The sequence below is a fragment of the Pseudophryne corroboree genome, chromosome 6 (genome assembly GCF_028390025.1).
Source record: "Pseudophryne corroboree isolate aPseCor3 chromosome 6, aPseCor3.hap2, whole genome shotgun sequence".
Classification (NCBI taxonomy): domain Eukaryota; kingdom Metazoa; phylum Chordata; class Amphibia; order Anura; family Myobatrachidae; genus Pseudophryne; species Pseudophryne corroboree.
The window spans coordinates 579764833-579779668 of NC_086449.1; the positions used below are offsets into that span (position 1 = coordinate 579764833).

The 14836-nt window shown below is 48.6% G+C and overlaps 1 protein-coding gene across 2 annotated transcripts in view; it reads right to left on the reverse strand.

The window, feature by feature from the left end:
• Nucleotides 1–14836, reverse strand: part of RNF44 (ring finger protein 44) — a 207119-nt gene that overhangs the window by 70311 nt on the left and 121972 nt on the right. For both annotated transcript variants that reach the window (XM_063927910.1, XM_063927911.1), the window contains exon 2: nt 3218–3389. In XM_063927910.1, coding sequence (XP_063783980.1) covers nt 3218–3321 — 104 coding nt within the window. In that variant the 5' untranslated portion in view covers nt 3322–3389. The remainder of the gene's footprint in view (nt 1–3217; nt 3390–14836) is intronic.

The following is a 14836-nucleotide window of genomic DNA, read 5'->3' on the forward strand; positions in this document are numbered from 1 at the left end:
CGCGTCCATAAAGCTCTTCTGGCCGAAATGGACATAGCACTTACCCGTGATGCCAGTGTGCATATATCCCTCTGTGCATCACGCATATAAAGAAATGCATCCTTTATTTGTTCTAACGACAGTAAAATATTGTCCCTGTCCAGGGTATCAATATTTTCAATCAGGGATTCTGACCAAACTACCCCCGCACTGCCCATCCAGGCAGTTGCTACAGCTGGTCGTAGTATAACACCTGCATGTGTGTATATACTTTTTTGGATATTTTCCATCCTCCTATCTGATGGATCTTTAAGTGCGGCCGTCTCAGGAGAGGGTAACGCCACTTGTTTAGATAAGCGTGTTAGCGCCTTGTCCACCCTAGGAGGTGTTTCCCAGCGCTCCCTAACCTCTGGCGGGAAAGGGTATAATGCCAATAATTTCTTTGAAATTATCAGCTTTTTATCAGGGGCAACCCACGCTTCATTACACACGTCATTTAGTTCTTCTGATTCAGGAAAAACTATAGGTAGTTTTTTCATACCCCACATAATACCCTGTTTAGTGGTACCTGTAGTATCAGCTAAATGTAACGCCTCCTTCATTGCCAAAATCATATAACGTGTGGCCCTACTGGAAAATACGGTTGATTCGTCACCGTCACCACTGGAGTCATCGCCTGTGTCTGGGTCTGTGTCGACCGACTGAGGCAAAGGGCGTTTCACAGCCCCTGACGGTGTTTGAGTCGCCTGGACAGGCACTAATTGATTGTCCGGCCGTCTCATGTCGTCAAACGACTGCTTTAGCGTGTTGACACTATCCCGTAGTTCCATAAATAAAGGCATCCATTCTGGTGTCGACCCCCTAGGAGGTGACATCCCCAATATTTGGCAATTGCTCCGCCTCCACACCAATATCGTCCTCATACATGTCGACACACACGTACCGACACACAGCAGACACACAGGGAATGCTCCTAATGAAGACAGGACCCACTAGCCCTTTGGGGAGACAGAGGGAGAGTTTGCCAGCACACACCAAAAGCGCTATATATATATCAGGGATAGCCTTATAATAAGTGCTCCCCTATAGCTGCTTTGTTATATAAAAATATCGCCATAAATTTGCCCCCCCTCTCTGTTTTACCCTGTTTCTGTAGTGCAGTGCAGGGGAGAGACCTGGGAGCCGTCCTGACCAGCGGAGCTGTGAGAGGAAATGGCGCCGTGTGCTGAGGAGATAGGCCCCGCCCCTTTTCCGGCGGGCTCGTCTCCCGCTATTTTGAGAAATCAGGCAGGGGTTAAATATCTCCATATAGCCTCTAGGGCTATATGTGAGGTATTTTTAGCCTTTATAGGTACTCATTTTGCCTCCCAGGGCGCCCCCCTCCCAGCGCCCTGCACCCTCAGTGACTGCCGTGTGAAGTGTGCTGAGAGGAAAATGGCGCACAGCTGCAGTGCTGTGCGCTACCTTTAGAAGACTGCAGGAGTCTTCAGCCGCCGATTCTGGACCTCTTCTGTCTTCAGCATCTGCAAGGGGGCCGGCGGCGCGGCTCCGGTGACCATCCAGGCTGTACCTGTGATCGTCCCTCTGGAGCTTGATGTCCAGTAGCCAAGAAGCCAATCCATCCTGCACGCAGGTGAGTTGACTCCTTCTCCCCTCAGTCCCTCGCTGCAGTGATCCTGTTGCCAGCAGGAATCACTGTAACATAAAAAACCTAGCTAAACTTTCTCTAAGCAGCTCTTTAGGAGAGCCACCTAGATTGCACCCTTCTCGGCCGGGCACAAAAATCTAACTGGAGTCTGGAGGAGGGTCATAGGGGGAGGAGCCAGTGCACACCACCTGATCGGAAAAGCTTTACTTTTTGTGCCCTGTCTCCTGCGGAGCCGCTATTCCCCATGGTCCTTTCAGGAACCCCAGCATCCACTAGGACGATAGAGAAAATACATACTGTCACGTACACCTACATTCACTCACATACATATAATACATACATATACTCACACACCGGTACAAAACATGTATACTGACACAATATATATATATATATATATATATATATATATATATATATATATATATATATATATATATATATATATATATACACACACACACACAGTGACACACAAGCACACATACAGATGGGATGTAGTTATGTGACCGCCGGTCACAGTACCTCCCCCTATATCCCGCCCCCTCACAATCCCGACAGTCGGCATGCTGACCAACAGGGACAACTCCCACCCCCCGACAGGCATTCCGCTCTCGGGATACCAGCATCGGTATATGCCCGGTCACGCATACCACACCCATACAGATATATAGTCACACACCTATTCACATACAATCACACACATGCACACATTCATACACACACATAGCAGTCACACACATACAGTGCCCCTTCCCCGAGTTATACTCACTGTTTAGGCTGTGCTGCTCTTCTCCCCGCCTCTCTCCCATGCTGCTGCTGGCTGGCATGGCACGGTGTGTACAGTGCCGTTTAGCCCCGCCCCCTTTTCGGATCTCTGAATTTCTTGTTCACTGCAGCAGTGGCTGCAGTGATTAAAGGCACTAGCAGTGGGGTGAGGGGGGGGGGTAGTAATTTGTCCCCTCTGCCCCCTCTTGATGCGGCTCTGCTGTGCTGATCACAGCACGCTGCAGAGATGAAACTGAAAGTAAAGTACAGCTCCCGGCAGCAAGGGCTGCTGGGAGATGTAGTTTATTTTCAGGGTCATCTCTGCGATGCGGTGCGTGTGCCTGCCTGGCTAGGCGGCAGCTAGCAGAGTCTGGAGCTCGAGCTCCGCCGGCTCCAAGCTATCGCTGCCGCATAGGGAGAAGGCGTTAGGGGGGATTAAAGTGACAGTCTCTGCACCCTCTCCAGTCTGGCGCCCAGGTCACATGCCCCCCTTACCCCCCCCCCCCACTAGTTTCGGCTCTGTCAGGGGCAGCTAGTATCCTGAAACACTACTGTTTAAAATAAATAAATGACCTACAAGTAAGCCATGCCCTGGAGACACAGTTTTCATTTTAAAACATGTGTTTCAACAATTTATTGATCCACACTTCAAAAATAATATTGTACACGTTTAAAGATCTTTTAGAACAAATTTGTATTATGTAAACTGTACTTAAACCTTCGATAATACTGAGCTCATTACTAAATATACAGAAAGGAGGTAGCCTACGACGCAAACTATGTTAGAAGGTGGTACCTTTTCTAGAGCCCCGCAGCTCCTACCTTCGCCTGAGGTGCCCTGGGGTGCTGCAGGGTCCAAAGAACCTCTGCTGATTAATGGGGGCTGAAGGAGGCCACCTATTCACTGCCAGCTCCCATGGTCGCATTTGTGATGTCGGGAAGGCGAAGTGGCAAGCAGGGCTTTCGCTGTACACCGCAACTTCACCCCTGCAGTCTGCAATACAAAAATAAAATTCACTTTAGAAAATCAAGCAAGCAAACACATTAAAAAGAAAAAATATCCAAAACAGTTAAGTCTTTGCAGGACCACTATAACTAAACTATGGTTTGCCATTTTAAAAAAACCACACATATTTTAGATAGATAGAATTAACCATCATCTAGTCACTGCCTATGCGCGCTCCAGGGCGTCGGCAGCGACATGCTCCATTGGCATTGCACGCAGAACCAATGGAAGACATCGCTAGCGAGTGCCATGCTGTCGAAACAGATTTTTTTGCATTACTGTAATGAAACTAACTAACTTAAAAAGTAGTATATAGTACAGTGGTTCCCAAACATTTAATAACGGCACCCTCACATTTCAGCATATTTTTCACTGCACCCCTATGCCAAAAGTTTCTAATTTAGAAATTCATTAAAAAAAAAAAAAAAAATAAGAATTTACTTACCGATAATTCTATTTCTCGGAGTCCGTAGTGGATGCTGGGGTTCCTGAAAGGACCATGGGGAATAGCGGCTCCGCAGGAGACAGGGCACAAAAAAGTAAAGCTTTTACCAGATCAGGTGGTGTGCACTGGCTCCTCCCCCTATGACCCTCCTCCAGACTCCAGTTAGGTACTGTGCCCGGACGAGCGTACACAATAAGGGAGGCAATTTGAATCCCGGGTAAGACTCATACCAGCCACACCAATCACACCGTACAACTTGTGATCTAAACCCAGTTAACAGTATGATAACAGAAAGAGCCTCTTAAAGATGGCTCCTTAACAATATAACCCGAATTTGTTAACAATAACTATGTACAGTATTGCAGATAATCCGCACTTGGGATGGGCGCCCAGCATCCACTACGGACTCCGAGAAATAGAATTATCGGTAAGTAAATTCTTATTTTCTCTATCGTCCTAAGTGGATGCTGGGGTTCCTGAAAGGACCATGGGGATTATACCAAAGCTCCCAAATGGGCGGGAGAGTGCGGATGACTCTGCAGCACCGAATGAGAGAATTCCAAGTCCTCTTTTGCCAGGGTATCAAATTTGTAGAATTTTACAAACGTGTTTTCCCCCGACCACGTAGCTGCTCGGCAGAATTGTAATGCCGAGACCCCTCGGGCAGCCGCCCAAGATGAGCCCACCTTCCTTGTGGAATGGGCCTTAACAGATTTAGGCTGTGGCAGGCCTGCCACAGAATGAGCAAGTTGAATTGTGTTACAAATCCAACGAGCAATCGTCTGCTTAGAAGCAGGGGCACCCAACTTGTTGGGTGCATATAGTATCAACAGCGAGTCAGATTTTCTGACTTCAGCCGTCCTTGAAATGTATATTTTTAAGGCTCTGACAACGTCCAACAACTTGGAGTCCTCCAAGTCGCCAGTGGCCGCAGGCACCACAATAGGTTGGTTCAGGTGAAACGCTGATACCACCTTAGGGAGAAAATGCGGACGAGTCCTCAGTTCTGCCCTATCCGAATGGAAGATTAGATAAGGGCTTTTATAAGATAAAGCCGCCAATTCAGATACTCTCCTGGCGGAAGCCAGGGCCAGTAACATAGTCACTTTCCATGTGAGATATTTAAAATCCACCTTTTTCAATGGTTCAAACCAATGGGATTTGAGGAAATCTAAAACTACATTTAGATCCCACGGTGCCACCGGAGGCACCACAGGAGGCTGTATATGCAGTACTCCTTTAACAAAAGTCTGTACCTCAGGAACTGAGGCCAATTCTTTTTGGAAGAATATTGACAGGGCCGAAATTTGAACCTTAATAGATCTCAATTTGAGACCCATAGACAATCCTGATTGTAGGAAATGTAGGAAACGACCCAGTTGAAATTCCTCCGTCGGAACACTCCGATCCTCGCACCACGCGACATATTTTCGCCAAATGCGGTGATAATGTTTCGCGGTGACTTCCTTCCTTGCCTTAATCAAGGTAGGAATGACTTCTTCTGGAATGCCTTTCCCTTTTAGGATCTGGCGTTCAACCGCCATGCCGTCAAACGCAGCCGCGGTAAGTCTTGAAAGAGACAGGGACCCTGTTGTAGCAGGTCCCTTCTCAGAAGTAGAGGGCACGGGTCGTCCGTGACCAACTCTTGAAGTTCCGGGTACCAAGTCCTTCTTGGCCAATCCGGAGCCACTAGTATTGTTCTTACTCCTCCTCACCGTATAATCTTCAATACCTTTGGTATGAGAGGCAGAGGAGGAAACACATATACTGATTTGTACACCCAAGGTGTTACCAGTGCGTCCACAGCTATTGCCTGTGGATCTCTTGACCTGGCGCAATACTTGTCCAGTTTCTTGTTGAGGCGAGACGCCATCATGTCTACCATTGGTCTTTCCCAACAGTTTATTAGCATGTGGAAGACTTCTGGATGAAGACCCCCCTCTCCCGGGTGAATATCGTGTCTGCTGAGGAAGTCTGCTTCCCAGTTGTCCACGCCCGGGAAGAACACTGCTGACAGTGCTATTACGTGATTCTCCGCCCAGCGAAGAATCTTGGCAGCTTCTGCCATTGCACTCCTGCTTCTTGTGCCGCCCTGTCTGTTTACATGGGCGACCGCCGTGATGTTGTCCGACTGAATCAACACCGGTTTTCCTTGCAGGAGTGGTTCCGCCTGGCTTAGAGCATTTTAGATTGCTCTTAGTACCAGAATGTTTATGTGAAGAGACTTTTCCAGGTTCGTCCATACCCCCTGGAAGTTTCTTCCTTGTGTGACTGCTCCCCAACCTCTCAGGCTGGCGTCCGTGGTCACCAGGATCAAATCCTGTATGCCGAATCTGCGGCCCTCCAATAGATGAGCCTTTTGCAACCACCACAGAAGATATACCCTTGTCCTTGGCGACAGGGTTATTCGCAGGTGCATCTGAGGATGCGACCCTGACCATTTGTCCAACAGATCCCTTTGGAAAATTCTTGCATGGAATCTGCCGAATGGAATTGCTTCGTAAAAAGCCACCATTTTTCCCAGGACTCTTGTGCATTGATGTACAGACACCTTTCCTGGTTTTAGGAGGTTCCTGACCGGTCGGATAACTCCTTGGCTTTTTCCTCGGGAAGAAAAACCTTTTTCTGAACCGTGTCCAGAATCATCCCTAGGAACAGCAGACGTATCGTCGGAAAACAGCTGCGATTCTTGGAATATTTAGAATCCAGTCGTGCCGTCGAAGAACTACTTTAGATAGTGCTCTTCCGACCTCCAACTGTTCTCTGGAACTTGCCCTTTTTAGGTCGTGCAAGTAAGGGATAATTTAGATGCCTTTTTTCTTTGAAGAAACATCTTTTCGGCCATTACCTTGGTAAAAAGGCCCGGGGTGCCGTGGATAATTCAAACGGCATCGTCTGAAACTGATATTGACAGTTCTGTACCACGAACCAGAGGTACCCTTGATGAGAAGGACAAAATTTGGACATGGAGGTAATCCTTGATGTCCAGGGACACCATATAGTCCCCTTTTTTCCGGTTCGCTATCACTGCTCTGAGTGACTTTATCTCGATTTGAACCTTTTATGTAAGTGTTCAAAACATTTTAGATTTAGACTATGTGTCACCAAGCCGTCTGGCTTCAGTACCACAATATAGTGTGGAAAAATAATACCCTTTTCCTTGTCGTAGGAGGGGTACTTTGATTATCACCTGCTGGATATACAGCTTGTGAATTGTTTCCAATGCTGCCTCCCTGTCGGAGGGAGCCGTTGGTAAAGCAGACTTCAGGAACCTGCGAGGAGAAGATGTCTCGACTCTCCAATCTTTACCCCTGGGATAATACTCGTACGATCTAGGGGTCAACTTGCGAGTGATCCCACTGCGCCCTGAGACTCTTGAGACTACCCCCCCACCTTGAGTCCGCTTGCACGGCCCCAGCGTCATGCTGAGGACTTGGCAGACGCGGTGGAGGGCTTCTTTTCCTGGGAAAGGGCTGCCTGCTGCAGTCTACTTCCCTTACCTCTATGTCTGGGCAGATATGACTGGCCTTTTGCCTGCATGCCCTCATGGGAAAGGAAAGATTGAGGCTGAAAAGACGGTGTCTTTTTTAGCTGAGATGTAACTTGGGGTAAAAAAGGTTGGATTTCCCAGCTGTTGCTGTGGTCCCCAGGTCCGATGGACCGACCCCCAAATAACTCCTTCCCTTTATACAGCAATACTTCCATCTGCCGTATGGGATCTGTATCACCTGACCACTGTCGTGTCCCTGACATCTTCTGGGAGATATGGACAACGCACTTATCTTGATGCCAGAGAGCAAATATCCCTCTGTGCATCTCACATACATATATATAGAATGCATCCTATTAAATGCTCTACATGAATAAAATATTTTCAGTCAGGGAATCCGACCAAGCCAACCCAGCACTGCATCTCCAGGCTGATGGCGATCGCTGGTCGCAGTATAACCACCGTATGTGTGTATATACTTTTTAGGATATTTTTCCAGCTTCCTATCAGCTGGCTCCTTGAGGGCGGCCGTATCTGGAGACGGTAACGCCACTTGATAAGCGTGTGAGCGCCTTATCACCCTAAGGGGTGTTTCCCAACGTACCCTAATTTCTGGCGGGAAAGGGTATAACGCCAATATTTGCTATCGGGGTAACCCTACGCATCATCACACACTTCATTTTATTTTATCTGATTCAGGAAAAACTACAGGTAGTTTTTTCACTCCCACATAATACCCTTTCTTGTGGTACTTGTAGTATCAGAAACACGTAACACCTCCTTCATTGCCCTTAACGTGTGGCCCTAATGAGAAATACGTTTGTTTATTCACCGTCGACACTGTATTCAGTGTCCGTGTCTGTGTCTGTGTCGACCGACTGAGGTAAATGGGCGTTTTTAAAACCCCTGACGGTGTTTCTGAGACGCCTGGACCGGTCCTAATAGATTGTCGGCCGTCTCATGTCGTCAACCGACCTTGCAGCGTGTTGACATTCTCACGTAATTCTCTAAATAAGCCATCCATTCCGGTGTCGACTCCCTAGAGAGTGACATCACCATTACAGGCAATTTCTCCGCCTCCTCACCAACATCGTCCTCATACATGTCGACACACACGTACCGACACACAGCACACACACCGGGAATGCTCTGACAGAGGACAGGACCCACTAGCCCTTTGGGGAGACAGAGGGAGAGTCTGCCAGCACACACCAAAAACGCTATAATTATATAGGGACAACCTTATATAAGTGTTTCTCCCTTATAGCATCTTTTATATATATACAATATCGCCAAAATCAGTGCCCCCCCTCTCTGTTTTAACCCTGTTTCTGTAGTGCAGTGCAGGGGAGAGCCTGGGAGCCTTCTCTCCAGCTTTTCTGTGAGAGAAAATGGCGCTGTGTGCTGAGGAGATAGGCCCCGCCCCTTTTTCGGCGGGCTCGTCTCCCGCTATTTTTGAAGTTAGGCAGGGGTTAAATATCTCCATATAGCCTCTGTGGGCTATATGTGAGGTATTTTTTGCCTCTAATAAGGTTTTTATTTGCCTCTCAGAGCGCCCCCCCCAGCGCTCTGCACCCTCAGTGACTGTTGTGTGAAGTGTGCTGAGAGGAAAATGGCGCACAGCTGCAGTGCTGTGCGCTACCTTTATGAAGACTCAGGAGTCTTCAGCCGCCGATTTTGGACCTCTTCTCTCTTCAGCGTCTGCAAGGGGGCCGGCGGCGCGGCTCCGGTGACCATCCAGGCTGTACCTGTGATCGTCCCTCTGGAGCTAGTGTCCAGTAGCCAAGCAGCAAATCCACTCTGCACGCAGGTGAGTTCACTACTTCTCCCCTAAGTCCCTCGTTGCAGTGATCCTGTTGCCAGCAGGACTCACTGTAAAGTAAAAAACCTAAGCTAAACTTTCTCTAAGCAGCTCTTTAGGAGAGCCACCTAGATTGCACCCTTCTCGTTCGGGCACAAAATCTAACTGGAGTCTGGAGGAGGGTCATAGGGGGAGGAGCCAGTGCACACCACCTGATCTGGTAAAAGCTTTACTTTTTTGTGCCCTGTCTCCTGCGGAGCCGCTATTCCCCATGGTCCTTTCAGGAACCCCAGCATCCACTTAGGACGATAGAGAAAGTAAATTGTGCTTACCTGTCACCCTTCCATTCAGTTACGTGGTGGTGGACAGGGCTGCGCTTGGGTTTTGTCAACATATTTAATCATTAGCAGTCACCGACACCAGTTTTCCCCATCATATTGACCATAAAGCATTTGATTTGGTACTGGGCCACCAACCCAAGTGCCCGGCAACACTCAGTTTGGTAAACACTGTAGTAGGGTAAAGAGACCCACTTGGGCGCCCAAACGGGTCTTTTCACGCTCGCGCCTACTAGTTCAGTCAGGTTTAGGTGCTTTGCACACCTAAACACGACTCTAATGGGCACGATCAGTGGGGACTAGTGAATATCACTCCGCAATCTCCCGTTACTTTAGACGGAAGATTGGGCGCGATTAAACATTTGAATACTCCCCAAAGGCATTTGATATAATTTAAATACAAATGCTGCAATCTAAACAGACAGCTAGAGCAAGCAAACTGAGCTTCTACAGCTACAAATACTGGTTTCTGGGAATGGGCATTTATTTTTTATTTTTTTGATATCATAAGCAAATAATTACGTATTACTCCACAAGGGATTTGTATCAACTATAAAAACTAAATTGCACTATAACAGCACATCCTCCGTTTAATTACTTCACTACGATTCAGGTATATAAAGATGGGACCCGAAATAATTTCAATAATTAAGTCAATAGAATTGTTGTACTTCTTGTACTATACTTGAAAAAATAAGATTTTACTCACCGGTAAATCTATTTCTCGTAGTCCGTAGTGGATGCTGGGGACTCCGTAAGGACCATGGGGAATAGACGGGCTCCGCAGGAGACTGGGCATTCTAAGAAAGAATTAGGACTGCTGGTGTGCACTGGCTCCTCCCTCTATGCCCCTCCTCCAGACCTCAGTTAAGGAAACTGTGCCCGGAAGAGCTGACATTACAAGGAAAGGATTTTGGAATCCAGGGTAAGACTCATACCAGCCACACCAATCACACCGTATAACTCGTGATAACATACCCAGTTAACAGTATGAACAACAACAGAGCATCAAACAACAGATGCCAACATAACATAACCCTTTAATTAAGCAATAACTATATACATGTATTGCAGAAAGTCCGCACTTGGGACGGGCGCCCAGCATCCACTACGGACTACGAGAAATAGATTTACCGGTGAGTAAAATCTTATTTTCTCTAACGTCCTAGTGGATGCTGGGGACTCCGTAAGGACCATGGGGATTATACCAAAGCTCCCAAACGGGCGGGAGAGTGCGGATGACTCTGCAGCACCGAATGGGCAAACACAAGGTCCTCCTCAGCCAGGGTATCAAACCTATAGAACTTTGCAAAGGTGTTTGAACCAGACCAAGTAGCTGCTCGGCAAAGTTGTAATGCCGAGACCCCTCGGGCAGCCGCCCAAGAAGAGCCCACTTTCCTTGTGGAATGGGCTTTCACTGATTTTGGATGCGGCAAACCTGCCGCAGAATGAGCCTGCTGAATCGTGTTACAGATCCAGCGAGCAATAGTCTGCTTTGAAGCAGGAGCACCCAGCTTGTTGGATGCAAACAGGATAAACAGCGAGTCAGTTTTCCTGACTCCAGCCGTCCTGGCTACATAAATCTTCAAAGCCCTGACTACATCAAGCAACTTGGAGTCCTCCAAGTCACGAGTAGCCGCAGGCACCACAATAGGTTGGTTCAAATGAAAAGATGACACCACCTTCGGCAGAAATTGCGGACGAGTCCGTAATTCTGCCCTGTCCATATGGAAAACCAGATAGGGGCTTTTACATGACAAAGCCGCCAATTCTGACACACGCCTAGCCGAAGCTATGGCCAATAGCATGACCACTTTCCACGTGAGATACTTTAGCTCCACGGTCTTAAGTGGCTCAAACCAGTGAGATTTCAGGAAACCCAACACCACGTTAAGATCCCAAGGTGCCACTGGTGGCACAAAAGGGGGCTGAATATGCAGCACTCCCTTTACAAACGTCTGAACTTCAGGAAGCGAAGCCAGTTCCTTTTGAAAGAAAATTGATAGGGACGAAATCTGGACCTTTATGGACCCTAATTTTAAGCCCATAGTCACTCCTGACTGTAGGAAGTGCAGGAACCGGCCCAGCTGGAATTCCTCTGTAGGGGCCTTCCTGGCCTCACACCAAGCAACATATTTTCGCCATATACGGTGATAATGTTTTGCTGTCACGTCCTTCCTAGCCTTTATCAGCGTAGGAATAACTTCATCCGGAATGCCTTTCTCCGCTAGGATCCGGCGTTCAACCGCCATGCCGTCAAACGCAGCCGCGGTAAGTCTTGGAACAGACTGGGCCCCTGTTGCAACAGATCCTGTCTGAGAGGCAGAGGCCATGGGTCCTCTGTGAGCATTTCTTGCAGTTCCGGGTACCAAGTCCTTCTTGGCCAATCCGGAACAATGAGTATTGTTCTCACTCCTCTTTTTCTTATGATTCTCAGCACCTTGGGTATGAGAGAAAGAGGAGGAAACACATAGACCGACTGGAACACCCACGGTGTTACTAGTGCATCCACAGCTATTGCCTGAGGGTCTCTTGACCTGGCGCAATACCTTTGTAGCTTTTTGTTGAGGCGGGATGCCATCATGTCCACCTGTGGCAGTTCCCATCGATTTGTAATCTGTGTGAAGACTTCTTGATGAAGTCCCCACTTTCCCGGGTGGAGGTCGTGCCTGCTGAGGAAGTCTGCTTCCCAGTTGTCCACTCCCAGAATGAACACTGCTGACAGTGCTTGCACGCGATTCTCCGCCCAACGAAGAATCCTGGTGGCTTCCGCCATCGCTACCCTGCTTCTTGTGCCGCCCTGGCGGTTTACATGAGCCACTGCGGTGATGTTGTCTGACTGAATCAGCACCGGTTGGTTGCGAAGCAGAGGCTCCACTTGACTCAGGGCGTTGTATATGGCCCTTAGTTCCAGGATATTGATGTGCAGACAAGCCTCCTGACTTGACCACAGCCCTTGGAAGTTTCTTCCCTGAGTGACTGCTCCCCATCCTCGGAGGCTTGCATCCGTGGTCACCAGGACCCAGTCCTGTATGCCGAACCTGCGGCCTTCGAGAAGGTGAGCACTCTGCAGCCACCACAGAAGAGACACCCTGGCCCTGGGGGATAGGGTGATCAGCCGATGCATCTGAAGATGCGATCCGGACCACTTGTCCAACAGAGCCCACTGAAAGGTCCTCGCATGGAACCTGCTGAAGGGAATGGCTTCGTATGACGCCACCATCTTTCCCAGGACTCGCGTGCAGTGATGCACCGACACCTGTTTTGGTTTTAAGAGTTCTCTGACCAGAGTCACGAGCTCCTGAGCCTTCTCCGCCGGGAGAAACACCTTTTTCTGGTCCGTGTCCAGAATCATGCCCAGGAAGGGCAGACGAGTCGTAGGGATCAGCTGCGACTTTGGAATATTCAAAATCCAGCCGTGATGTTGCAACACTTCCTGAGAGTGTGCTACGCTGATCAGCAACTGCTCTCTGGACCTCGACCTCGCCTTTATGAGGAGATCGTCCAAGTATGGGATAACTGTGACACCCTGCTTTCGAAGGAGCACCATCATTTCCGCCATTACCTTGGTAAATATTCACGGTGCCGTGGAGAGACCAAACGGCAACGTCTGGAATTGGTAATGACAGACCTGTACCACAAATCTGAGGTACTCCTGATGAGGTGGATAAATGGGGACATGCAGGTAAGCATCCTTTATGTCCAGAGACACCATAAAATCCCCCTCTTCCAGGCTTGCAATGACCGCTCTGAGCGATTCCATCTTGAACTTGAACCTTTTCAGGTAAATGTTCAGGGATTTTAAATTCAATATGGGTCTGACCGAACCGTCCGGTTTCGGAACCACAAACATTGTGGAATAGTAACCGCTTCCCTGTTGAGGGAAGGGAACCTGTACCACCACCTGCTGAAGATATAATTTGTGAATTGCCGCTAACACTACTTCCCTTTCTATGGGGGAAGCAGGCAGGGCTGATTTTAGGTAACGGTGAGGGGGCATCACTTCGAATTCCAGCTTGTATCCCTGAGACACAATCTCTATAGCCCAGGGATCCACCTGTGAGCGAACCCACTGGTGGTTGAATTTTCGGAGACGCGCCCCCACCGCTCCTGGCTCCACCTGTGGAGCCCCAGCGTCATGCGGTGGATTTAGTGGAAGCCGGGGAGGACTTCTGTTCCTGGGAACTAGCTGTATGGTGCAGCTTCTTTCCTCTACCCCTGCCCCTGGCAAGAAAGGACGCACCTCTGACTTTCTTGCCTTTTAGTGATCGAAAGGACTGCATTTTGTAATACGGTGCTTTCTTAGGCTGTGAGGGAATATATGGCAAAAAATTTGACTTCCCAGCTGTAGCTGTGGAAACTAGGTCTGAGAGACCGTCCCCAAACAATTCCTCACCCTTGTAGGGTAAAACCTCCATGTGCTTTTTAGAGTCGGCATCGCCTGTCCATTGCAGAGTCCAAAGGACCCTTCTGGCAGAAATCGACATTGCATTTATTCTAGAGCCCAGTAGGCAAATGTCCCTCTGGGCATCCCTCATATATAGGACAGCGTCTTTTATATACACCAGGGTCAGTAAAATAGTATCCTTGTCCAAGGTATCCAGTTCCTCAGACAGTGTATCTGTCCATGCTGCTACAACACTACACATCCAGGCCGACGCAATTGCCGGCCGCAGTATGGTACCTGAATGTGTATAAACAGACTTCAGGATACCTTCCTGCTTCCTATCCGCAGGATCCTTTAGGGAGGCCGTATCCTGTGACGGCAGGGCCACCTGCTTAGATAAACGTATCAGAGCTTTGTCTACCCTAGGGGAGGATTCCCAGCGCATCCTGTCCGTTGGCGGGACGGGGTACGCCATAAGTAACCTTTTGGAAATCAGCACTTTCCTATCAGGAGAATCCCAAGCTTTTTCACATAACTCATTGCTTTTTCTCCCCAAACATATAAACCCTCTTGTCAGGGTCGGGGTTTACCTCTGATATGTGCAATACATCCTTCATAGCTACAATCATGTAGCGGATGGCTTTAGCCATTTTAGGCTGCAATTTTGCATCATCGCCATCGACACTGGAGTCAGAATCCGTGTCGATATCTGTGTTAACAATATGGGATAGTGGGCGCTTCTGAGACCCTGACGGCCTCTGCGCTGTAGGAACAGGCATGGGCTGAGACCCCGACTGTCCCAAGGCTTCAGCATTATCCAACCTTTTATGCAAGGAGTTCACATTATCATTTAACACCTTCCACATATCCATCCAATCGGGTGTCGGCGCAGTTGGTGGGGACACCTCATTCATCTGCACCTGCTCTGCCTCCACATAGCCCTCCTCGTCAAACATGTCGACACAAGCGTACCG